The 27,167-nt window shown below is 42.6% G+C and overlaps 1 protein-coding gene and 2 long non-coding RNA genes across 3 annotated transcripts; 2 read left to right on the top strand and 1 right to left on the bottom strand.

The window, feature by feature from the left end:
• The first annotated feature begins 1,472 nt into the window (after window positions 1-1,472).
• LOC125706851 (ras-related and estrogen-regulated growth inhibitor-like protein) lies at window positions 1,473-6,959 on the top strand. The gene is made up of 5 exons (XM_048973694.1): window positions 1,473-1,629; window positions 2,450-2,506; window positions 3,042-3,115; window positions 3,698-3,846; window positions 4,298-6,959. Exons 1-5 carry the CDS (start codon window positions 1,578-1,580, stop codon window positions 4,581-4,583), a joined length of 618 nt encoding a protein of 205 aa, XP_048829651.1. The 5' UTR covers window positions 1,473-1,577; the 3' UTR covers window positions 4,584-6,959.
• Window positions 6,960-8,979: 2,020 nt separating this feature from the next.
• Window positions 8,980-9,989, top strand: LOC125706238 (uncharacterized). The gene is made up of 2 exons (XR_007381948.1): window positions 8,980-9,398; window positions 9,560-9,989. It is a non-coding gene; the product is annotated as an uncharacterized LOC125706238 (long non-coding RNA).
• Window positions 9,990-18,817: 8,828 nt separating this feature from the next.
• Window positions 18,818-21,236, bottom strand: LOC125706616 (uncharacterized). Its single transcript, XR_007382030.1, has 2 exons — window positions 20,768-21,236; window positions 18,818-19,902 (listed from the first exon to the last, which is right to left on the bottom strand). It is a non-coding gene; the product is annotated as an uncharacterized LOC125706616 (long non-coding RNA).
• Window positions 21,237-27,167: the final 5,931 nt, after the last annotated feature.

Here is a 27,167-nt window from a genome sequence, read left to right as displayed (position 1 = left end):
ATTTGATTAAAAAGTTGATTGGAGAGGGGGAAACATATAAGGAAGTGCAGCAAACTATAGGAGGCTCAGCTAAAATGATGTGAAATGTTTTGAAATGGCAACATAAACCCAGAACATGTGGGGGAAAAAAACGGGTAACTACTGTGGATCAGTAAGACTGGCAAAGATTCAAGCAGTCATGACCTCCAGAAAGATCAAAGATGATCTAAAATCACCCGTAAGTACCGTTACAGTCAGAAGACGTTAGATCGAAGCTAAGCTATCAGCAAGAAGCTCTTGCAAAGCATCATTGCTGAAAAACGGGCATGTGCAGGATTGGTTAAAATTTACAAATGACACGCCGATTGGTCGACAGTGGAATGGCATAACATTCTGTTCTGACTGATGAGAGTAAAATAGTTCTTTTTGGTCTTAGTGGCCATCCACAGTACATCAGGTTTCCCCCCCGGCTACTGAATTTAAGCCACAGTACTCTGTGAAGACTGTGGCACAAGGTGGCACAAAAATCATGGTATCAGGTTGTTTTTTAAGCAACAGTGTTGGGCCCATTTATCGCATACCAGAGATCATGGATCAGTTTGCATAGTTCAAAATACTTGAAGAGATTATGTTGCCGTAAGTCAAAGAGGAAACACCCCTGAAATGTGTTTCAACAAGACGACCACAAACAGGAGCGACATTTTGGTTCCAGACAAAACTGGTTGACATAACCCCAGACAGAAGCCACTTCTTTATAATTCAGTTAATCCCCTGCATATTTCTTACATATCCAATGAATTTGGTTTCCATTAACACACAAAATTCACATTTCTCTAACTTGATAAAGAGACTAGAAGCTTTGGTGAAATGGCTTTCATTACCAAATGAATAGGTCAATACAGAGAATTAGAGAGTACCTCTGAAGGTACTCACGCAGAAGCTCATTGATGAATGCCTGAAGCTCCAAAGGTACAATAGCAAGGCCATAAGGCATCACCACATATCCATAATGGCCACTTTTGATATAAACAGTGGTGTTCCACTCATTCCCCTCACAGATCTGTATCAGATTCATTTCTCTTATCTAATTTTATGAAGTACTTAGATAAGTCAAGGCAAGTTTATTTATAGCACAAGTAATTGTTTTCATTCAAACACATTTCAGTTAAAAACATAAAATGAAAGTTTTTTTTAACAATAAAACCATTAATTAATTGTCTGACAACAGTTATCATTGTGTATTTGCTTTCTTTCAGGAGCAAAACAAGACGATTAGTTGAAAGGACACATCTTTGGAGAAGGGATCATGTAAACATTTTAAAATGAACCCAAAGCCTGCTACTTCTCCTTTAGTCACACTACAGCCACTACACTCCGTGAGGCAGAGCCTTATAGCAGACAGAGGCAGGAAAGTGGGTGGCGTTCGCAGAGGAGGTGACCTCTGGGTAGCCCTCGGATCCGCTCTCGTGCAGTGGGAGGGGAGAAAAAAGGCAGCGGGTGTGTTTTTCTTTTCCGCTGCTCCAGCAGCTGAGAGGTTCTCGAGGGCAGTGCAGACTCTGTCTCTCTACAGCCCGCAGTGTGTCGGAGCAGCGGCAGACATGAATGACATCAAGCTGGCCCTGCTGGGCAGCGAGGGAGCCGGGAAATCAGGTGAGGGCAGGGCGGGAAGAGGACATGCTGGGGGTTGTAGCTCTTCTGCTTTCGTTTGCTTCTTTGCGTCGGTCGGGCTGGTGAGTGTGGGGAAGGTATGTTTGACGTTAAGCAAGTATTTATAGTAAATAAAATACCTGCCTAACTAACACCAGTATTTATTAACACTGGGATGAGGGAGAAAGCTATTAGAATTATACTCATATGATGATGTATCCACTGTGCGGACTGAGGACCATCTCCTTGCCTTAACAAGTGAGTTGGGACAGTGGGTTTGTGAGAGGAAAGTGAGAGGAAATAAATAGGAAATTAGCATTACATATAGCATTTTAGCTCTGCCTGGTAAATCCAGTCCGCAGGGCTATGTTTGTTATTACATGGAGGTGGAAGCTTCTCTCAGGAGGAATGAAAAGTGAAGCACTGGAGCAAGGTGGATGAGATAGCGACGGACTCTGGTCTGCCCTGCCAAGATTGAAGCTGGAGTTCACCAGCTGCAGGGGGACCCAAGGCAAGGGGGGGGGGAGCGGTGGCAGGCATATGGAACGGAAGAGCTTGGGGTGGGGGGCTCTTCAGTGTAATGAAACCTGAGACCTGGCCCGTGCTGGATATTGTATACAGTGGAAGCAGCAAGCTTACATATGAGGGCAAGGAGAGTCTGAAAGACACAAAAGCACAGAAAATAAACGATCTCATACGACAGTCACACCTTAGCGACCATCTGAGAGTTAACGCTGTATGTGTATTGATATGTGCAAAACAAATTCCTTGCACATACTGTACTTGGTGAAATAACGCTAGTTGTGATTCCGGTTCTTGCCAGCCATCCTTGTGAGGTTCCTGACCAAGCGGTTCATCGGCGAGTACGCCTCTAATGCCAGTGAGTGGCGCCGTTTCCTAGCATGACCTCACACACACTCACACCCTTCTCGACTCCCTTCTATAGGCAGCAATAAATCAGGCACCAGACCTCCCTCACAATCTTACACTTAGCACTGACAGAGTCTCCTCCTCACTGGGATTCCACAAGGGGCTAAAATGGTGGCAATGCCATGTGACTTTCTGAGACTGCAAACAGTCGGCCTGCTGTTTACGCCTCCTTGTTAGGAAAGGCGAAGGGATACAACCCAGATGTTACATTGTCCAGAACCGTGCATAATTTCAAATTACTCCGCTTGTGGCTGATTTCCTCAAAGACGGTAATTTGCTCCAACAGAACAGTCATACCATGGATTTTTGGGGCTTGCGGTAATCAGGGGCTCTATATTACAACCTTATGTGCGAACTGGCATTCTCCACTTTGGTGCAGTGCTCATAAACACCTGTTGACTTTCATCCATCAAATAAATTAACTCCAGTACGTGTTCCCCATTAAACCTCACCTCTGACGTGTTTTGTTTACATTTCTCTTGCAGGTTCCTTATACCATAAAAGGTTCTCCATCGATGGCCGACAATTGAATCTGGAAGTTTTTGATCCGTGTTCTGAAGTACATGCTCATACATCATCTTTGTTAATATGACATAAGTGGTCTCTCGAATCTGATACTTATTAAATGGTGCATGTTTGTAGGGTGCTGTAGGATGCTAGAACGGTTCTGTACAGCTGGGTCTCCATCTCATGGTGCCAGGGGGGTGGCGGTAAACTGTCACATGACCTTTCCAGCTAGCGCCTGCAGAAATCCATATGGAAAATAGGTGTTTGATTGGGTGGGTTTTATGAGATTACACTGAATCCTGGTGACCTATTGCTCACTCTTTTGAAGACTGAGGAGTATTGCTTAACTTACTCAGATTCCAGGGAATTCCCAGTCTTTTTTTGCCATAAGACATTACCAGAAAGCAAATCCTTGTCCTTATTTGCTGAGATGTAGGAGAATATACAGTAATAGCAGTTCTACTGCAAATGTCTAAAAATGTGGGTGAACGGAGCTTGTTTTGAGTGTGGCAGGTTATTTTGCCATCATGAAGGGCAGAAAGTGTCCCATTTGAGGGGGGGGGGGGTTAGGTTCCACTCAGTCAGATAGGACAGTGTTATTACCTATTGTTGCTCCCCCCTCCTCTCTGCTTAGGCCGTGCAGAGCAGGTGCATCACGGAGGAACCGGTGGAGTGGGCCGACGGCTTCATCGTGGTGTACGACATTAGTGACCGCCTGTCCTTCCTCAATGCCCATAGCGCACTTTGTCAGATCAAAGAGGCTCGTGCCGAGAACTGCAAATGGTAAGCCACACCCCCGCGGCCCTGTGACCCCTACAACTCCAGGAAGTGTCTAATAAAAGCAGGCTTCTGCCGGGATGTGTACACACTGCTGCTGGGAACACAAAAATCACCCAATTCGGGCAAGAAAATGACCACAGCACCAACTGGGCATTATGATACTCCTAGCAAACTCATACACCAATGTGGATCTTTAAGGATCAGTCACAGTGCCTGCTTGCTGGTCCCCTCAACATCACTCACACCTTTGCTTGTAATATTCTTTTATTTTTGCACTGCAAGGGAATGCTCACAATTTTCGTTGTACCCTTATATAATGACAATAAAGTTTCTGATTCTGAGAAAGCCTCTTTGTACACATCTCTGGCAGAAGTAATGGGTCACTGCAGCAGTGATGTTCAATGAATGAGGGAAATCCCCCGACTCGGGGTTCACCTGCTCTCGCCTGTTTCAGTGAGATGGAGGTGCCTGTTTGCCTGGTGGGGAACAAGCAGGATCTGTGCCATGCCCGGCAGGTGAGCAAGGAGGAGGGCCTCTCCCTGGCCCAGGAGAACAAGTGCTTCTTCCAGGAGGTCTCTGCAGCTGAAGACCACCAGGAGATCTCGAACCTCTTCGCCAAGCTTATCCGCAGTGTGATGGAATACCTGAAACGCCGGGCCGACCGGCGCCGCTACAGTGGGTCCAAGTCCATGGCAAAACTGATCAACAATGTCTTTGGGAAGAGGAGGAAGTCAGTCTGAGGCTGATAGGCGTGAGTGATGGTGAGGGGACCAGCAAGCAGGCACTGTGGCTGATCCTTAAAGATCCACATGTTCTCTACTGTCCTGTGCCCTGCAGACACTCATGACAAAGACCCAAAGACGCCAGATTTACAGATTTCTTATAGTGCTTCCTGATTTATTGTAGTAGCCAGTCCAGCTGCAAACGGCAACATTCTGTGCCAGTCTGCTTAGCTATTTTCATATGGCACTTTGACATAACTATAAGGATAACTAGCAGTAACGGAGGTTTTTCGAAATCACGGCACCGGTTCTCTTCTTACAAGATGCTTCACCAACTAACCTGCTGTGGAGCAGGCCAGCTTTCAGGGTCACATATCTCAAACAGTGCTTGGACCAATCGAAGAGAAGAAGTCAGTATATTTCCTGATGTAACAAACAGGCTTGATGTCCACAGGCAGAGATGCACACCAGACAGTTCTGCGTTTCAAGCCCTTTCACTACGATAGTAACAAGATTTAACAATCATAGTGAAAGAGATAATCTCTGCTGTAACAAGATATAGGTTCTGCTTTTTGGTCTTCCAGATTACGGGCAAATTTTAATTAATATTTATTTTTTTAAGCAAATGATGAACTTCACATTCAATAACTGGTGTTGAATGGAAACAGTGCAATTATTAATAAAGATGTATATAAATGCATAATCTAAAAATCAACTGGGGTGCCTCATCCCACATAGTCCATTGCCTAATCCACACTTTACAGGATATCTGGGTGAAAATTGGCAACCCTACTTTCCTTGTGCGCGTTTCTGACTTTCGGTGTCTAGCCCAAAGACCCGCAACCCGTGACCTAATATTTACCTGCAACTGTATTTACAAAATATCCCGATTGGGCGGGAAAACCGCAGACCTGGCAACTCTGCAAGACTTGCATCTACTGTTTTCAGTGCAGCAAAGCTAGACGTTTATTGGACAGGCTTCAAAATGTCATTTCCAGGGAAGCTCAGCACCCCTAATGGGCAGCGGGCAGGCCAGGATGCATGGAGATTGGAGGAACTGTCAAAATGGATGGACCTCTTTTTTGACTGATAAGAGTTTTGAAATTATAGTTTCGGCATCAGAGCATTTCATGCTTAAGTGAAATTAATGGATTGCCCGTCATGTGTATGTATGTACCCTGTGATAGATAAGTGTTATTGGGTCAATGATGAACGCAGAGGAATGCTGTACAACGTCTTGTTTATTCTGTATACACTAGGGGGCGCAATATCATCACTTTCTGTTATTACGTATTACTTTAGCCCTGTAACATATCACAACAGATACTGCAGGCATCTCAACCAGGGAGTATTTCGGCCTTCTGCCCTAGGCTGCTTGGGAAAGGTCTGTACTTGTAAAAGGTTGGATAAACTAAGGCTATGAAAACATGACAGTCATATGTCTCATGAAGTCCTGTGTTCCTTCAATCAGCTGATGCTTCTGTGAATTGGGTACATCATTCATTGAAGAAGATAGTCTTCCTTGTGCCTTATTAATGGGAGACTTGTGGGGGGGGGGGGATGTGTGGCTCTCTGGGTTTAGACTCTGCGTCTGCAATTGTAAAGTCTCAGATTCAGATCCTGGGGCTGGCAGAGTGATGTCACTGCTGGACCCTTGAGCCTTAACCCAAATAGCTCTAGGGACACTGGCTGAATCTGCTGCCCGATCCTCTCATGTATGTCGCTTTAGACGAAAGTGTGAATAAATGAGAACATAGTATAGTGTGAGAGGTTTGGCTGCAGCTTTCTTGTTTGGCCACCAGACGGAGACACAGTCCTTCCTCATCACCGCTTTGAGTTTTGTTTCAGTTCCTTCTCTGCATGTGTGATGGGTTGTGATGAATTAAACCTGCGTTCTCCCTTGTTCTACGTTGATCCATTTGCTGTTTGCCAAGGAGGAGTGCGGCTGCAGGTACGTTAATGTTTGCTTCCACACTGGAGCAGCCGCTCCGATGTCAGTGTCTAGACAAAGATATGGAAAGCCGCTGCAGACAGGGTGCACTAGACCCGTTACGCTTGTTAGTGCTCGATTCCCGTGGTTTCCCTCTGGTTTGCCGCTGCCCCACCCCACCACTGTCTGGGAAGCCTTTCCCGTAGCTTGTGGATGAGGCCGTTGATTTCTTCGGAGACCTGGCATCCGGCTTATGACACCAATGTCTCGATGTCAGCATAGTAAGACATGCTCAGAAAACACGCAAAAGCGCTATTAAGAGACAATCGCTTTATTATGTGCAACTGCCAGAGAATGTTAGTAGGGGCACAGATAAGGGAAGCCATCAGTACACACATCTAACACAAGGATTAGAAACACATCAAAGCAGGGAAACACTACACATTCGACACGTCACAATAACGTGACACGCTTACATTCACTGACAGAATTACACATCATGGACATTATTTTCACGAGTATTTATACTATTTATAAATAGGGAGAAAGTATTAAACACACTTACTTAAATTTATTTAATACTTACAAAAGCCTTTGTTGGTAATAACAGCTTCAAGACGCCTCCTGTATGGAGAAACTAGCTGCATGCATTGCTCAGGTGTGATTTTGGCCCATTCTTCCAAAACAAGCCCAGGGTAACCCAACAGGGCAAACATCTACTCCCATCAATGCATAACATCGCCTTCGTTAGGGCAGGAGAAAAACCTTGTGACTAGCAGCTGAAGGGTTGATCTATAGAGGCAGCTGAAGTTTATGGAACACATTGCAAGAATGACACTCATGCAAGATTTGATCTTAACGTCGGACTGCTCTAAGCAAAGGGTTAATGTTCCCTGGGAATATTACTGTCCCCTGGGAAGACCGAGTAGATAAGATGGAGTAGGCTCATGATTGCAAGAAGGCTAAATACCTCAAACTGGTACAGGAAAGTAGAAGGCATGGGTGGAAGGCCTGCTCTGAGCCTGTTGAGGTGGGCTACAGGGGCGTTTCAGGGCAGTAGTGCTTATTGCATCTACTGCAGAAACATAATAAAGTGATGGTGGGTCAATAATGCATTTTTACCCTTCCGGGTGTATCCTGGCCATTTGCTCTATGCTCCTGTGACTTTGCATTCCTTCAGCCCTGGTCAAAATGAGTAGTTATAAGATGAATTAATTAAGGCAATACATACATGACAGGCATATGTACCATTAACTCATTAGTTCTGCAGCAGTTACTTATTGACACCTCTCTGTGGCAAGTTTACATTCTCAAAAAGCAGGTAATCTTCAATTGTGCCTTGCCAGTTTGAGGGAATTTTAGCTGCAGCTCTCTTTTCTGATAAGCTTTGAGTTTTGTTGGCTTCTTGACTAAACCCGTGTTTGTTAGAGATTCAACCTGTTTTCCTCCCTATATAAATTCTACCCTAATTGATGTAGTTGTAGTCTTGAATTGAGTAAGTGTTTTGTGAGATTACCCTTCAGTCAAAGCCCCTAAGATTTAAAGTTTATCGGTTTCATCATTCCCGAGAGTCAGTCCTGCTCCGCTATTGAGTCTATATTGCCGTAGTCCTTCCAGTGATAGTTCATTATTGAAACTCTCTCCATTATGGGTTTCTTCTCTTTCATAGTTAAGGATCTCAGTATAACATCAGTTCAGAGCAGGGACATCAGAAGCATTTTGAATGTGGAGGAGACACACTGGCATAAAACTAATATTTTATGTTAAATGTGGGGGGGGGGGGGTCCAAATGAATAATGATGAAATGTGAGGGGGACACGTCCCTCTCAGACTTAATGGTGGCGACGTCCATGGTTCAGAGATAAGAAGACAGGCTGATTGATAAATGATGTGATTTCTCTTCTCGGCTCATTCTCACAAGTCACACAGCAGACGGTCTTGTGTCTATTTTTTTTACTTTTGCTGAACTTCCTCCTTTCTCAATAAGACACATCATAGCTCCTTCGTGCATCCTGTCAGTGCAGCCTGCTCAACAACCACTTCTGTAATAAAACACAACTGCATTTTATAACATTATGCAGAAAAACAAACACAACACAACAGAGCATATGAAGTTGCCCCTTCCCTCAGTTAAATTTTATGCAAACAGTTTATGAAACAATTCAACTTGGAAATATACATTCACACACACAAGCACATGCACAGACAAAAAAGTATGTAAGCAGTACAAACTTGTGCACTCCCCAGGACAAAATTGCATAATGTAACGTTTGCATAATTTGCATCACAGTATGAAAAATGTTTTTTTTTTCCACCGTTTCATATTTTCTCAGGTAAGTATGAGAGGGCATAATAAAAAAAAAAAAAGCATTATCTTCCTCGAGATCCGAACCAATCAAAATGCAGTTTCATTTTGATAAACCAATGAAACTGAAAGAATAGATATTTAAACACATCTGCGCGCAATATTTTGTGTAGTATTTACAATGGCACACAGTTGGTCTGTTTCTCATAATAAATTCAAAATAATTTTCACTGTTAGCCTCTTTACATTGGAGAAGTTACTGGAAGCAGATTTTTTGTGTCCCTGCATTCAAACATGGAATATACTTTTGTCTATGTTATTCTTTGTCATTCCAGGCTTTTTGTTTTGCTTTCTCTTTGCAAAAAAGCGTCCGTGCACCTGTTTTCGTGTACTGAAAACCATTTTCCCAGCATTGGCTTGGATATCTTTGCTGCTGTTTGATGGAAAATATTTTTCATGCGTATGTACTGACTGGGAAGGAGAATATGTCCCTATGGACACTGATACTCTGCAAAAGTGGTGCAAACCACATGATACAAATATAACATCAAATGAAGAAAAGAGGCTTCTCATTAAAAAGTATTACAATATTTCTCAGGTAAGAACTGCACTTAAATGTTGGTACCTTGTAGGTTGTAATGCATGTAGTTCCTTGCATGTAAGCACTATTCTCTGGCATTATTAGTCTGTCTAGTATGTCATGCTGTTGTGAACCATCAGTAAGAATTTCATGTTGATGTTTTCTTTTTTGTAACTCAGACCTTAGCCTTTGTCACTCTTATTATCATCTTGGTGGGAGCATCTATCTGGAAGACACGAAAGTGCTGCAAAGACAACACCCAGCCCGACACCAGTGAAATCACTTCTCTCACAGATAAACAAAAGGTGGAAGAAACCATTGTTAACATCATAAACTCACTGAATGAGAAGTACAGACCACAATTATCAACCAATACAACCCAAGCATAATGACCCACATTTTTTGCTAACTCGGATGCAGCTTAGCATTTCCTTTTGTCTTATTTGTTTGTATGTGGCAAATACGTGATTCAGATTTTTAGTGCAACATGATTGATGTTAGCGAGTAATATGTACAAAATATGAAAGTTGCCTTTTAAGCATTGCGTTTGCTTTTTGTAAGGTTTAATATCCCTGAAATTCTGCAGAATTAAACGCTGTGTGGAATCAACCTGTCTCATCAAGGCCAGAGAGTCATGTATGATATAATGGTCTTTCATATTCTCTCTTCACTCACTTATATGATTTAACTTGCTTTAAATTGTATTTTTATCTAGCAAAACTTTACTTTTCTCTGATATTTTCACATTCACGTTTTCAGTGTGTACTACATGTGTACTTTTTTCATGAATGTCTAAAATTCATTCAAAGCATGCTGTTGTATGAAATTGAATCTTCAAGATCATCTAAACACAAAATCACCTCTCCTGTTCTGTCCTCACACTTTTGTAGCACCTTACAAGACTAGACAGATAGCTAACATCACAAGAAGAATGAAGGAAGCCAATTCTTCATTTGCACTGGCTTTACTTCTACCGTGGCAATGTCCAACAACAGTTTTTCTTCAGCAATATGCATATACTGTTTTTTTTTACTTGTAAAACTGAAGAGAAACACATTTAGAACCCCATAAATTCATTCATATTGGGGCTATTATTGCAAAATTATTTGAAAATGTGTATGGTGAGCTGTGTGACTGTATCTCAGTCCGTGTGCGTAATCAGATTTGTAAATGTGTAATTTGTAAATTAGTAGTGGGATTAGCTAATCTGTACAGGAATCTGTAAATGTGTATTCAGAATCTGTGTGCGTAATGAGATTCATATGCATAATGAGATTTGCGAGTGTATTGATGTTTGTACCAAGCCTTCAAAACCTCCACATGCATTTGCAGATCCGCCACGGCAGAAGTGCAGCAAAAATCACATGTAATAAGACAGCCAATTGAGAGGTATATAGAACTCTGGACTCCCAGAACCACTACCAGCCATCAAAGCCTTAAGTTTTCTTTTCAAAACTGAGAATGAGAGTTATATACTTTGACTTTTTAGCCATTAATACATATGTACCATGGAAGGACTGGGACGAAAGAAAAAATCGACCCAAGCATTTTAGCCCAGACCGGCCCACCACATATGATCACACACACCACCCATCTTTGCGCTCCCTTGAATATGTATACCAACCGTGCATCTCCTTAAAACTACTAAAGCCATGCAATGAGTTAGTGAGAATCAGTGAGAGTGGACATATTAAATACGTTCAAAAAGTGTCATTTATTAATACAATAAAAATGTATACACCACAGTGATGAATCGAAAGTACTATTGAATCCTACTGAAACGTCCTACGGTTTGGTACTACGAACACAATGAAACCATTTTCTCATGTTGTAGAGGCTCATCCCTGGAAACCGTCGGAGAGCTAACAGGGTCAGGCCTGTTGTGGGTCGGGGCTGGTGTGGTGCTGAGGTGTCGCCCGTTGCATGGCAGCACTTGGGTCCCAGTTTGAGGTGACCCATCCCAGTAGGCACATGGAATGTCTTTTCTCTTCAAGATGACCATCTTCCTCTGCTGTCGGGGCATCTTCGCAAACTCCACATTTCTGCGGCGGTCACTGAGGTATGCAGACCGGGAAGTGGCCAAACGGATCAGCTCCTCCCGATGGTGTCTGATATTACTCCTTTCAAAAAGCGTACCATGAGACTGAGACTGAGGCACTCCTTGGGTGTATTGTCTGTTGTCTCAGTGTATGCTCCTACTGCGGTGAATGATGTCTCATAGAGGGAGACATTTTACATGCAACTTCACTTGGTGGTTGAAGCGTGCCCTTGCAGTCACACTCCTCTGGTCATGGGTGACTTCATTAACTGACTGGGAACGTATACACCTCAGAAGTGGTGCAAACTACATGGTACAAATGATGGTACAGAAAAGATGCTTCGCACTCAGAAATATTACATGTATTCTCAGGTAAGACCTGCACTTAAAGTCAGGCTGTTTTTTAGTCATTGTGATGAAGATGAAGACCTTCAGATGAAGATGGCTTACAGGGGTGAACATTTTGGCTAAAATATTTTCCTGACCCTTTCGCTATCCAACTCTCTGTCTGGCTGGGTAAAATCCTCCAAGACCATCACCAACAGCATTCCTTCCTGATTTTTCCTGAGAACCAATTATCTGAAGAAAAAAAAAACGCAATTTCATTTTCAGAAACCAATGAGTTTAAAAGAATAGATATTTAAGCACAAATGTACTTCGCACTTCTGCCCTCATCCTTTTTGTGTGGTATTTTAGAAGATGCCACAAGAATAGCTTACGGAGCTGAGAGATGAACGTGGTTCTCACCAGACTCCATTTGTACCATCAGCATCTCGATACTGGAGTGGTTACTGGGGCAGACATTTTGTGTCCCTGCACCTGATCAGACATATTTTTGAAAATGTGCCCTGCCTCACTTACCTGGCATGTAAACATAGTCCCTGACCTAAGATATTAAACTTTAAAGTTTAATACACTTGTTTATTAGGGATGCATAATACAGCTATGTCATATAATATAGTCATATAACCAGAACTACACACTGCAGCTACTGCTGTGTCACGTCCAAGAATGTGCCAAGAAGGGATATTACAGAATAAATCAATCAGCTTGTCTTCTTAGTATTGAACAAAGGTAATGTTGAGATCCTTAGTTAGGGTTGGAAACAAGGCCAAGAAAGTAACTAACCACCATTGGACGGACTTGAGAAATGCAAGCCCCAAGACCAGAGCAGGTCTGGGAATATGAAACAGATAAACTTTACTGAAGGAGATACAGAAAGATACTTGCTGAAGATAATCACACAAAGACTCTAGATTGCGCAAAGATTGAGCAGAGACTAGGGTAGAATTTATATAGGGAAACAGTTTGACAAGGAAGCTGCCACTTATCTTCTCACATTGTTTATCCTCTGATTGATGTGGCACATGTGAAGATAAACTTCTCAGCTGCATTCTCAGACTGTAACACCACTGTTTGTGCAACTGGCCAGAGACGTACAGTAGGTATTGACTTGTTTCAGTAGGAAAAGAAAACATGCCTGCTTATACATTATTTCATGGGATTTTGCTCGTCACAGCATCCTTGAGGAGGTTGTCTCTAGTAACGGTCCCCAACTGATATCTTTCCAGACTTTGCAAATGAGTACAACTTCATGCATCATCGGCATCATGCATCACTGAGCTACACAACAGCCCACGGGGCTTGGAAATGCAGGAGAAGAACACTAAATGGGATGGCCAGCAGGGGGTGCTGGCCAAACTGGAAATAACACATGGAACAGAGCCAGACGGGCACCAACCCTGACAAGCACGTATTGTCAAAGGACTATGGGGTCTGAAGGAAGACCAGAGAATGAGAATCAGGTTAATTTGGTCCAGTATGTTCACATGTATAGGGAATTTGTTTCTGGTTGTCAATACTCACATACATACAGTATACATACATACTGGCCAAAGGTTTAGGCATGTTACAAAGCTAATTCATGGCTGTCGGAGGATCAGCTCACACACCAATATCCTACCCATGGACAGAGGGATATTTAGCTTGAATTTCTCCCAGCTATTATAGGGGCTGCTGAGATAATAATAAAGTCTACGCACAGTACATAAGATATATATGTAAAATCAATATGAATTTCACAATCTGAACTGATTAATTTCTTCTTATTTGTCTTCTGGCATGTTGAATAGACAGATACTGTAAGCCCTAGACCCCCAAGGGGTCTACAGGATGTGGCATAAACCACAGACATGCATGCTGCTTGACACGAGGAATCATGCTGTACTGAAAATGTATATGAAGATGACCCGGTTAATGTATGACATTTACATTACATTTATTTTTTAGCATGTACCACATTCAGCTACAGTACCCAGCAAACTGGAAAGCAAATATGAGCACAAGCTGCTTCAGAATAAACAAAAATGTCAGTAAATGTTAGTAACTCAAAGTATTGATTCTCAATTAGAAAGGAAACCTTTTCATGTACTTCAGTCCCAGTGGCTTTGAGCTGCTCATAACAATTGTTTTGTTTTATTGTTTTGTTATTTTTCAGCATTTCAGGGATGGCTTATTTCAGTGGTATTTTAAGTCCCGTAACATTTAAACACATGTGTACTCTGCACACAACCTTTTTCTCAGAATTTTTAAATTCCACAAGAATGGCTTAGTTAAGCATTAATCTTGGTTCTCATGATTCAAACTTAATTTTTACTGTAAGCCTCTTGATACAGGAGAGGTTCCTTGAAGCTCCTGGATGGAATTTAGCATTTTCAGTTGCACCCATCGCCATTCCAGCCTTCATATTATTGGTTCTCATGCTAAACACAGGCAACTGTCGTCAAACAATTCAGTTTCTTCAATTCACCATTTGCATGGGCAACTGTGCTGTTGATTGATGGAAAATATTTGTCATGTGAGCTTACTGGGTATAAGTGAATGTGCCCATGTACAAAAGTGCATTTCTCAGAAATGGGGCAAACCGCATTTTGCAAATAAATCTTTGATGTTTCATTCTCAGGGCTAGACTGAAATTAAAACTCAACCTTGTCCTTTTGCCCAAACAGGCCCAGCACACATTTGTCAAATAGCCCCCAAAATATATTTTGCCAAGTGGAAGTTCCCCTACAATGCATTTAGATGCAAGACAACCCATGAGATCTGCATGAGACTTGATACCTGTGAATCACTTTGGGTAAAACAAATAAAGAAGCTGCTTGCATTTTCATTAGTGATGTATTTTGGACCCCCTCTAGCCACCACAATAAAATTTTGCGAGCAGGAGCTCCCCCATGGTGAATTTTGGCACCCCTGAGATTTACGTGACATGGCAAAATGATCTGGAAACCTTGAGACTTGACACCTGTGCACCACCTTGTGTAAAAAAGGATGTAGAACCTGCCATCCCACAAACTCATCCCCCCCCTTGGGAAGATGCTGGTTCTGAGGGTGATATGCAGCAAATAGCAGCTCGGATTATCAGGCCTTCTTTGACACCTAGGAAGGTGACCCTTCTGGGGACCCCATTGTTCTGCTGGGTAACTGATTGGCTGAAGTATCGTCACACCTGGGTTTGAACAGCTGACCTAAAGGTTATCCCAGAAACCTGCACACGCACCGGCCCTTTGCGGATAAGACTGGCCACCCCTGTAATGAAGTGTGAGCAGTTTGGCTGTAGCTTTCTTGGTGGATCACCAGAGGGCACCATAGTCTTCATCATCACTTTTTTGAGTTTTGCCATGGCTTACTGTGATCAGTCTTCAGTAAGTGTTTCTGTATCTATTTATTGCTGGTTTTGGGTTTTATTTCTTTGCAAAGAACCACATTACTGAACTTCCCCGGTTCTCAGTGAGGAACCACATTGTTCCTTTGTGTTTGTATGTTTCCAAGACACAAACTTCTGTGCTTCTGTGCTGAAATGGCTGTTGAATAAGATGCATTGAAAGGATATAAAAACACGCGCTTATATTAAGACAGAAAAAGGGTGTAAGTATTATGAATCGATATACTCCAATGGACAAACCTGTATTATGGAATTTTTCCAATGACATGATTTATACTCTCAAAGGACAAGAGTATTAAGCAAGAAAGTTACATATTTCAAGTGTGGATCTACGTATATAGCAGGGCTGGGCAGCCATATCGACAAAGGGCTGGTGTGTAACCTGTAGGTCAGCTGTTCAAACCCAGGAGTGAGGACTCTTCAGCCTCTAATTAGTAATCTAATCAGGGGCCTGCAGGAAAGACCCACATACACAGCGGTCCTTCACAGGTAAGGGTTACAGGATAGCTGTGGGAGGGCACTTTTCAGAAATGCCCTGAGGGAGGGGGGGGCACTTTTCTGAAATCTGAGAACCAATCATCTGAAAAAATGAAGCTGTAACTAACACCCCTTCATTTTCAGAAACTAATAAGTCTGAAACAGTAAATATTTCTGTGTATTTTGCACATACCTTTGAGTGGTATTTAAGATGCCAAACAACTTGTTAATTTGGGTGAGAGAAGTACTTCCTTCGCATAGTGTGAACCTGATTTATATGATTAGCATCATGATACTGGAGCGTTTACTGGAGACAGATTTTGTGTGTCCCTGCCATCCTCCCTGGAATATTATATTTTTAGTTGCAGTCGCTGTCATTCCAGGATTTACATTATTTATACTTATGCCGGACAAGCGGGAATGCAGATGTGGTGCGACATTTCTCACGCCTGGCATGCCTTCTTGCCCTGTGTTCTCTGTGGTGTGGTGCTAACGAGCCACACCTGTTCCTCGTTTAACCCTTCTTCTTGTTTCAGTCCTCGTGTGGATGATCCCAGGTGCCCCTCGTTTGCTCCTCATCTGTGGTGTATATAGTGCCTCCTCATCCTGAGCTCCCCAGACTGGTCATTGTATTGTTACACATGTGTTACTTCAACAGTGACTCCTAACACAAACCTCAGACAGATGGCCACATACATCTACCAAAGTGCATATTCTTCTTGAAGGAACCTGCAGTGTATTTGCTGGGATTTGTGCTTTGGGATGGGGGCATTTATTATCTTTGTCAGGTAAATCTGTCAGGCATGTAAGGTCCATAGATTATCATCCTACTAAAATCAAGGTTATGGCCTAAACAAGACAATGTTATGTACCTTGGCAGTGAAACCTGGGATATTCCAGCTACTGTAGCTCAACAAGTAGAGACTTGGACTGGCAGTGCAAATGCTGTGAGTTTGCATGCCAGGGAGCACACGTAAACAGTAAACCTTTGTTGTGATGTAAGTTGCTTTGGAGAATATTTTCAATAGATAAATCCGTCCGGGGAGTTTTCAGATAAAACCTGTTGACCAAAAGCATTAAGGCAACACAGAAACTCCTCTGTGCAGCAGCAGGAAGCCCACAGAAAGTCTGCTCCACATCATCTCTACTTCCGGTTCCCATTTGCCTTTTCATAAGAAACAATAAGATATTGTTTTATTTTGAAATCATTAGTTATTTTCCATTTGTGGAAGAGAGCCCTTTTCCTCCTGACTTTATTCTTAATTTCCTTAGTAAACCACCTTGGTTGCAGTTTCCTAGATTTAGTTTTGCTGGAAACAGGTATGAAGTCTTGCAACTTGCAACAATGTGCTTCTAATAAAATCCCCATGCCTCTTCAACCATTTTGCTATTTAACTCCATCAAGGTTACAGTTTCTAGTTTCAGTCTCATACCATTAAAGTTAGCCTTCCTAACATTGTATACTTTTGTTTTGGACTTTGCTCTTCGGACACTAAAATTAACCTGAAATTTAACCACGTTATGATCACTACCGTCCAATGGTTCTAAAACCTCTAATTGTCCAATCCTATCCTGGTTATTAGAGAAAACAAGATCAAGAATGGCTTCTCCCCTGGTAGAAGTATTAACAAACTGAGTAAAAAAACAATCCTGTTCTAATTCCACCATCTCAAGTTCATTTACGGAAGAGCCAGAGACTGTGTCCCACTGCATCTCAGGTAAATTAAAATCATCCATAACCACTACATCATTTTTATTACTCAAAATCCCGATATCATATAACATTCTGCTTTCCTCTGCAGCTACATTAGGTGATCTATAGCAAACATTGACAATTAGGCCATTTGAGTTTTTAGCATCTAGTTTTATCCATACAGCTTCTGTACTTTTATTTTTATCAGTGAGCTCCCCTGCCTGCAAGTTTTCTTTTACGTATACTGCAACACCACCTCCCTTCCTGTCTATCCGGTCTCTACGGAACAACGTATAACCATCCATATTGTATTCTACACCATCATCGTCACTCATCCGTGTTTCAGTTATTCCTATAATGTCATAAGTGTCTGATGAAATGAAAGCCTCTAAATCATGAATTTTGTTCCTAATACTCCTAGCATTTAGATACAAAGGGTAGGCCTTTTACAGGGCCCACTTTAATTGGGGCTTTCCGTCTCTCCCCGCCTATATTCATAACTAACCTCCCTGCTCCCCCCCCCCCTCGGTCCCTAGTTTAAACATTCCTCAACTACTCTATAAATACGCCTCCCCAACGCACTGGTTCCCCTCTGGTTCAAATGCAACCCATCCGGCTTGAACAGGTCCCACCTGTTCCAGAAGGTCCTCCAATGCCCCATAAACCTAAACCCCTCTTTCCTACACCATCCTTTTAGCCACGCATTTAATCTCATTATCTCAGCTAACTTAGCCTGACTTGCACGTGGCACGGGAAGTTTTCCAGAGAATACCACCGTGGATGTTCTGCTTCTAAGCTTATCCGCGACTTCTATAAACTTATCCTGCAGAACAGCCCTCCTGCCCTTTCCTATGTCGTTGGTGCCAACATGCACCACGACCTCTGGATCCACCCCAGCTGGGGGCCAAAAGCCTGTCCACACGATTCGGAAGGTCCCCTACCTGGGCACCAGGCAGGCAAGACACCGTACGGGACCCTCTATCACGGGTACACACATAACTATCTACACCTCTAATAATTGAATCCCCTACTACCACAAGCTCCCTCCTGGGGGTTGGTTGGCTCCTTGGTGCCCAAGGGCCCTCCTGCCTCCCCAGTCTCTTCTGGCTCTAAAGCTGGAAGCACCTGTAAGCACTTAGGCCATCGTCACTTCAGGTGATGCTGCCTCTGTGAACTGTGTACGCCCTTTTCTACGTCAATCTGCCTCAAAATCTGATCACTTCCAAAATGTCACCCAAACAATGTGTCTGCAAAGTTTGAAAAATATTTGTAACATAATTTTAACATAATCTGTAACATTATCATAAGTGATCTGCCATAGGAAAATGTTTTCCCACGGCCGATATTTATGCAGTCTTCAAAGTCAGTTATGTAATGTCTAATTGTTCTAATGTTTAATAATTTCGAAGTCATATTCCAGATATAAACTAATAATTATACAGACAAGGACAAATTTGTTGGTACCCTTCCTCAAACACATTATCTCGGAAATAACTTGAAACTGACAGTTTATGGCATTCTTTATTGTTTAATCCATATTTAACACAAATCAGACTTTGCTTTTAATTATTCATTCAGCTGAATATTTTATATAATTAATCAAATGCAAATGGAATGGACAAAAACAATGGTGCCCTTAATTTAATATTTCGTGGCACCACCTTCTGCAGCAATCGCTGTCAACAAGCGATCTCTGTACTTCACAATGAGTCACCTGCATTTTCCAAGAAGGGATGATAGTCTGAGCCACATACTCAGCCTGCTGAGCTATACAGCAGTCCAGGTAACAGGGAAACACATTAGGGACTTAGGCACACTGGGGCTGAAGGGCAAGAGACAGGGAAGAGGACAGGATGGCCAGCGACACCTGCTGGCCAAACAGGAAGGAGACACGAAGGGCAGAGTCTGAGGGGTGCTAACCCTGACATTTAGCACTGTTTTTGTCAACTGTTCTGCAGTATTTCAGGGACATTAAACATACATGAATGCATAGATGTAACAATTAAAAGGAAACAAACTTAATGTTTTTTGCATTATAAAATTTAGAAACACAACTGTGTAATAATTATAAATGCAACAAAATCAAAGTAACATGTCAAATGAAAACTTGTCTTCTGGCATGTTGAATGGATATAAAAATTACCAGACCACACAATGCCTACAGAACATGACATACACAAATAACATACTGTTTGCATACTGCTCATTAACAAATCATGCTGTACAAAACAATCTAAATGAGCATCATCTAGTTAAAATAGAACATTTATATTACATTTATCAATTTAGCAGAGTACCAAGTTCATACATAATACACAGCAACTGGAATGCAAAAAAGAAGACAGGCAATGCTTAGCTGGGTCAGAATATTAATAAAATTGTGGTTAATGTCGGTATCGCAAAGTTCTGATTCCCAGCTGCAGAGTGACACCTTTTGATGTATTTAAAATCCAGGGACTCAGGGCTGCTCACAATCAGGGGTATCATGTTGAGTTGACATCAGCAGGGTTGGGCTGACCTTCAGATACTGCCATATCTTGCAGATTAATAGTGCCAGCAACACGACACAAAGACAGCCTAAGGATGCGATCTGAGGCACAAAAAAATTAAAAATACACCAACAGGGAATGTTTACTGATGGTTGACAGTGGCCTGAAATAGTAGAGTCTTTGTATGATGCCAAAGAATAGTCTGTATATGTGCACAGTATTCACTTAAAGTATAATCTAACATACATGGTACATGCTGGGCAAATGGTGCAGTGAGAGTCATGATGGAGTTAATACATGACAAGCCGTGTCTCACCCAGGCAGCCCCCAGTTACGGACAAGATTCGTTCACTAAATATGTCTTTAAGTCGAATTTGTGGTGAGTCAGTACATAATAATAATAACAACAACAATAATAACAACAACAATAATAATAATTATTATATAATTAAATTACTACACGAGTATTGGCGGTAATGTTTATAAATGATCAAAGAATTTTACAAGTATCATATATTGGACAATTAAATAGGTAACTGGTGCAACTGTTGAAAAGGTTCTGCAATCGATAAAAATTGCGTCTCTGCAATTTTGGCCACTAGTTTACATTTTTAAACGCGTGGCTGCGGAGGCGAAGAGCTGCACGACACGAAGCGATTAATAAAGCCTCACTGGGCATGGCCGTATGGAGCAGCATCACGGCCCGAGGGTAGAAGCACCTCTCCGTTGTAGCTATAAGCTCGTGGAGGCTAAAGAGGCAGATATTGAAATGCGCTGAGCCCTTGACATTTTCGATGGTGCGGGTGTCCTGCAGGGAGGACAGAGCTGACCGGAGCAGCGCTCAGATTCTCTGCAGGGCTGTGCGCTCCTGATCCTCGCAGGTGCCAAACCAGCATGTCATGTTTAATGACAGGATACTTTCTACAGTAATTTACCTGTATGTGTATGTTTATGTGTAGCTCTTACCTGAGAATATGCTAAATAGTTCCGAGTCTTAGTCATCAGTTCCGTGGAATTATATCCATCTTCTGGACGTGGTTCACACCATTTCTGATAACTTTTGTCCATGAAGACATAGGGTCCTTCCCAGTCCGTACATGCACAAGACACATATCTTCCGTCATATAACAACACGATCGTCCACGCAAATGGAAGATAAAAGCTTTGAATTGTACAACCAAGATCTCCTTTGCTTGTTTTAAGTGTGAGTATGAGTAATATGAAGGCTGGAACGATAAAGATTAAACATGTTAATGCTACATTCAAATCCTTTCCATTGCAGGGACACAAAAACTCTTCCTCGAGTAACCTCTCCAGTATCACGAGGCTAATAATAAAAGTCAAGTGTCCATACTTAGTAAAAAGTACCGTTTTCAGGTCCTTAATCCAATTGTGAGGCATTGCTAATACCAGAGAAAAGGTATGTGTAGATGTGTAAAGTACACAGTTGCTTAAATATCTATTCTTTCACAATCATTGGTTTGTAAAATAAGAGGGTTTTACTTTCGGTTGCATTTTTTCAGACGATTGGTTCTCAAAATCTGTCAGGGTAATATCTTAAGTACTCCCACCCATTTAACTTTGCAGCTTAGTAAACTTATTCTGGTAGTGCAGAATTTTGTCAACGCAACTTTTATATTATATACAGTGCCACCGACTTTGGCCAACTGACTGGCGTGAGATTTTCAGTTCGAGACAAATTTTCACACTCATTTACATGTATGTTTCAGTTTTATTCATTGCCCGACCTTTGTGTGCATTGTCCAACATCTATGCGTTTCAGCGTTGAGTGTCATCGGTGGATGTTTCCGTGTTTGTCCTTGTAAGGAAGAGTGTTCTTTTCTCTTAGAACTAAACCACCTTGTCTTTATTCACTGCACTGATGCCTCGTCTGCTCGATATTACAATATGATTATATTCTGTAATTTACATAGGTGAGTATATAATAACAATTATATTATAACAATTGTTTTATTTTATTTGTTTTATTATTTTTCAGCATTTCAGGGATGGCTTATTTCAGTGATATTTTAAGTCTCGTAACATTTAAACACATGTGTACTCTGTACACAACCTTTTTCTTAAATTTGTAAAATTCCGCAAGAATGGCTTAGTTAAGCATTAATCTTGGTTCTCATGATTCAAACTTAATTTTTACTGTAAGCCTCTTGATACAGGTGAGGTTCCTTGAAGCTCCTGGATGGAATTTAGCATTTTCAGTTGCGCCCATCGCCATTCCAGCCTTCATATTATTGGTTCTCATGCTAAACACAGGCAACTGTCAAACAATTCAGTTTCTTTAATTCACCATTTGCATGGGTAACTGTGCTGTTGATTGATGGAAAATATTTGTCATGTGGGCTTCCTGGGTATAAGTGAATGTGCCCATGTACAAAAGTGCATTTCTCAGAAATGGGGCAAACCGCATTTCGCAAATAAATCTTTGATGTTTCATTCTCAGGGCTAGACTGAAATTAAAACTCAACCCTGTACTTTTGCCCAAACAGGCCCAGCACACATTTGTCAAATTGCCCCCAAAATATATTTTGCCATGTGGAAGCTCCCCTACAATGCATTCAGATGCAAGACAACCCATGAGATCTGCGTGAGACTTGATACCTGTGAATCACTTTGGGTAAAACAAATAAAGAAGCTGCTAGCATTTTCATTACTGATGTATTTTGGACCCCCTCTAGCCCCCACAATAAAATTTTGCAAGCAGGAGCTCCCCCATGGTGAATTTTGGCACCCCTGAGATTTACGTGACATAGCAAAATGATCTGGAAACCTTGAGACTTGACACCTGTGCACCACCTTGTGTAAGAAAGGATGTAGAACCTGCCATCCCACAAACTCATACCCCCCCCCCCCGGGAAGATGCTGGTTCTGAGGGTGATATGCAGCAAATAGCAGCTCGGAGTTTCAGGCCTTCTTTGACACCTAGGAAGGTGACCTTTCTGGGGACACCATTGTTCTGCTGGGTAACTGATTGGCTGAAGTATCGTCACACCTGGGTTTGAACAGCTGACATAAAGTTTATCCCAGAAACCTGCACATGCACCGGCCCTTTGCGGATAAGACTGGCCACCCCTGTAATGAAGTGTGAGCAGTTTGGCTGTAGCTTTCTTGGTGGATCACCAGAGGGCGCCATAGTCTTCATCATCACTTTTTTGAGTTTTGCCATGGTTTACTGTGAACATCTGTTACTGTACCAGTTTTCTTCCCTATACAAATTCTGTCCTGTTCTGTTTCCTTTAATCAGTCTTCAGTAAGTGTTTCTGTATCTATTTATTGCTGGTTTTGGGCTTTATTTCTTTGCAAAGAACCACATTACTGAACTTCCCCGGTTCTCAGTGAGGAACCACATTGTTCCTTTGTGTTTGTATGTTTCCAAGACACAAACTTCTGTGCTTCTGTGCTGAAATGGCTGTTGAATAAGATGCATTGAAAGGATATAAAAACACACGCTTATATTAGGACCGAAAAAGGGTGTAAGTATTATGATTCGATATACTCCAATGGACAAAACTGTATTATGGAATTTTTCCAATGACATGATTTATACTCTCAAAGGACAAGAGTATTAAGCAAGAAAGTTACATATTTCAAGTGTGGATCTACGTATATAGCAGGGGTGGGCAGTCATATCGACAAAGGGCTGGTGTGTAACCTGTAGGTCAGCTGTTCAAACCCAGGAGTGAGGACTCTTCAGCTTCTAATTAGTAACCTAATCAGGGGCCTGCAGGAAAGACCCACATACACAGCGGTCCTTCACAGGTAAGGGTTACAGGATAGCTGTGGGAGGGCACTTTTCAGAAATGCCCTGAGGGAGGGGGGGGCACTTTTCTGAAATCTGAGAACCAATCATCTGAAAAAATGAAGCTGTAACTAACACCCCTTCATTTCCAGAAACTAATAAGTCTGAAACAGTAAATATTTCTGTGTATTTTGCACATACCTTTGAGTGGTATTTAAGATGCCAAACAACTTGTTAAGTTGGGTGAGAGAAGTACTTCCTTCGCATAGTGTGAACCTGATTTATATGATTAGCATCATGATACTGGAGCGTTTACTGGAGACAGATTTTGTGTGTCCCTGCCATCCTCCCTGGAATATTATATTTATATTTGCAGTCACTATTCACTCCAGCATTAACATTATTTATACTTATACCGGACAAGCGGGAATGCAGATGTGGTGCGACATTTCTCACGCCTGGCATGCCTTCTTGCCCTGTGTTCTCTGTGGTGTGGTGCTAACGAGCCACACCTGTTCCTCGTTTAACCCTTCTTCTTGTTTCAGTCCTCGTGTGGATGATCCCAGGTGCCCCTCGTTTGCTCCTCATCTGTGGTGTATATAGTGCCTCCTCATCCTGAGCTCCCCAGACTGGTCATTGTATTGTTACACATGTGTTACTTCAACAGTGACTCCTAACACAAACCTCAGACAGATGGCTACATACATCTACCAAAGTGCATGTTCTTCTTGAAGGAACCTGCAGTGTATTTGCTGGGATTTGTGCTTTGGGATGGGGGCATTTATTATCTTTGTCAGGTGAATCTGTCAGGCATGTAAGGTCCATAGATTATCATCCTACTAAAATCAAGGTTATGGCCTAAACAAGACAATGTTATGTACCTTGGCAGTGAAACCTGGGATATTCCAGCTACTGTAGCTCAACAAGTAGAGACTTGGACTGGCAGTGCAAATGCTGTGAGTTTGCATGCCAGGGAGCACACGTAAACAGTAAACCTTTGTTCTGATGTAAGTTGCTTTGGAAAATACCACCAGGCAGGCAAGACACCGTACGAGACCCTCTATCACAAATGTACACATAACTATCTATACCTCTAATAACTGAATCTCCTACTACCACAACCTCCCTCCTCCTGGGGGGGTAGGCGGCTTGCCCAAGGGCCCACCTGCCTCCCCAGTCTCTTCCAGCTCTAAAGCTGGAAGCACCTGAAAGCAGTTAGACACCATCACTTCAGGTGATGCTGCCTCTGTGAACTGTGTACGCCCTTTTCTACGTCAATCTGCCTCAATGTGCATTGTGTCTGCAAAGTTTGAAAAGTATTTTGATGATCTAACACAAAACATAAGTTTGCAAAGCACAACTAACATTTCTGGGCATGTCCAAATCCATGTTGGTATTTTGATGGCCGTATTAGAATGAATTCACGGACGATTACGTCACCCACGTATATGGAATTAATCCTTTTACTGTAATATTCTGGGAGATCGTAATTGTGGATTAATTCTGATCGTGTGGAGACTGATCGTCCTGAAGATCAATCGTCCAGGATTCACCCGGAATGTCATTGAACATGTTATTCTTTGCCGATCCCCTGCAAACCCTGTCCTGCCATAAAGAACTTGGGCTCATAAAAGAAGCCAGGATGTTTATCCTGGTTTTCGGGAGACAGGAGGGGGTCGGTATACGGCACCTTAAAATTGCCTCCGGGGGGGGAGGGGGGGGGGTAGAATAGGAAAGCACGACACCAGGACGCATATTTTGTTATCACAAGCAGCATCACTCGGACAAAAGGGGGGGTTGGATAACACCTTGCCTGGGGGGAAGGGGTGAGCCTGGCCAGCTCGTCCCCTGCCCACACGCAGCACCCAATTTAGTATAAAGGATGGGGAAAACTCAGTACTGACCGGAGCTCAGCCGTGGGATAGAGCGCGCATCGCCCGGCATTTCTCGGGACTCACGTGTTGGTCTCCTGCCAGGACTGAAAAGGGCTCCCCAGTCCGTGTGTGAAGGTGGGTGATGAGGGCACGTCCGAGTGTAAATAGTTTAGCAGCTGCTTTTGTGCTCGATTGATTATGGGGATTAATTATCACCGCTTGTGATAATAGTTCGCCTTACCTATATTTTTATTGTTGCTTTCTATATATATATATATATATATATATATTCATATGATTCATGCTATTCCATATCTGTTGTGGTACAAGATTATTTTGCATTGTTTCAATTGATATATTGATATTGATTTTAATGCGAGGTTGTCTTGTATCACTTGTATTAAAGTATTTTTTTGAGTGAACCTAAGCGTGCCTGTTTGTTCCTTCGAGAGCCCTATATCCCTCTCTCATCCAATTTTAAGACATTTTGGCGTCGTCGGCAGGATTTGAGAGGAAAAAGATATAGGACTAAGGAACAAACATGTTTAGGAGAAAGATAGCAGCGCCCGAGCCTGAAGTCCTCCCTGAGTGGGATGAGACGCAGTTTGCCGCGTTAGCTCAGGAGATCAGGAAAGGTGGAGGGCCTGTTGATTCCTGGACTGCAGCGTTGAGAAAAGCCGAGCCTGAGCAGGTATTGTCGTGCCTCAGAAAGGTTCCGGTTGTAAAGGATCCCGTGCGTGCTCTACAGAGACGCCTATGGATCGTGTTGGCTGCATACAGAATGCAGTATGAGCGCGCAGACCAAGCTGAAAGGGAGAAAGAGGGACAAATGAGAGAGTTAACGGAGACATTATTTCGGATGACCCTGGCACAGGGTCAGGTGGATATTTTACACCAACGCTTGCAACAAGTAACGGGGGTTGCAGAGCGAGCGGCGATGCAGGTAAAAAAGCCAATGCTAGGAAAAAACGGACACCGTGCCGCGGAAAATCAGAGCGTTTGTAGCTACTGCAACTGCTGCTAATTGGGATCCCGAGCGGAGGGATGGCAAGATCTGGGACTCGGACGTTGATGATGATATTGACGTCTGGAACCCAGATAAAGTTGTGGATCCTGATCGGGGATCTATTACTGATCGCCCTCCGTTAACGACTTCTGCACTCCCTATTTCGCAGAGAAGGGAGGTGCAAGATCCTGCTGGTCAGAGACCACGGCAGTCTGAAACCCTTATAGAGGATTTCACACAGAAGGAGATCAGCGATATACGGAGGGCAGATGAAGCAGCGACCAGGAGAACCATTGGATAAATGGTTGGTCAGGCTGTATGATCAGGGTGCGGCACAAATATCCATAGATCACATGGATTGTCACCATTTTTGTGATTTAAGCGTCGATGCTGTAGTGCGGTCTCAATGTCGTGAGCACAGGCATCCACCGATAGACGGGAGAGGCAGTGACACTACCCTCCTGAGCCTTATGGGCAACGGGGTGAACCAGCGGTACCCCGATGAAAGCAGCTGGCCGGAAAAATCAGGCCAGTGGCAAACTTTGTCGGAAGCGTTCGCTAGAATGCGAGAGCTAACTATGAGGGCGGGTGTGTATACCGGGCATGTGGATGCGCTGGATGATTTATCATTAACTATACTAACCCGGAATTCTCTCATTAAAACAGCACCCACTCAGTATAAAGCAGCAGTGATGTCGTTGTTGTTGAGTATGGTAGGGGAAAGAATAG

The sequence above is a fragment of the Brienomyrus brachyistius genome, chromosome 13, assembly GCF_023856365.1.
Source record: "Brienomyrus brachyistius isolate T26 chromosome 13, BBRACH_0.4, whole genome shotgun sequence".
NCBI lineage: Eukaryota > Metazoa > Chordata > Actinopteri > Osteoglossiformes > Mormyridae > Brienomyrus > Brienomyrus brachyistius.
Note: the sequence above shows the minus strand (reverse complement) of the source record. Positions and strands in the feature narration are given on the sequence as shown.

Excerpts from the sequence above, each read along its gene's own strand:
- LOC125706851 (XM_048973694.1), top strand. The coding sequence starts at position 1,578 with ATGAATGACATCAAGCTGGCCCTGCTGGGCAGCGAGGGAGCCGGGAAA. Across the intron at positions 2,507-3,041 it reads CGAGTACGCCTCTAATGCCA|GTTCCTTATACCATAAAAGG; the intron begins GTGAGTGGCGCC and ends TTTCTCTTGCAG. Across the intron at positions 3,116-3,697 it reads TTTTTGATCCGTGTTCTGAA|GCCGTGCAGAGCAGGTGCAT; the intron begins GTACATGCTCAT and ends CTCTCTGCTTAG.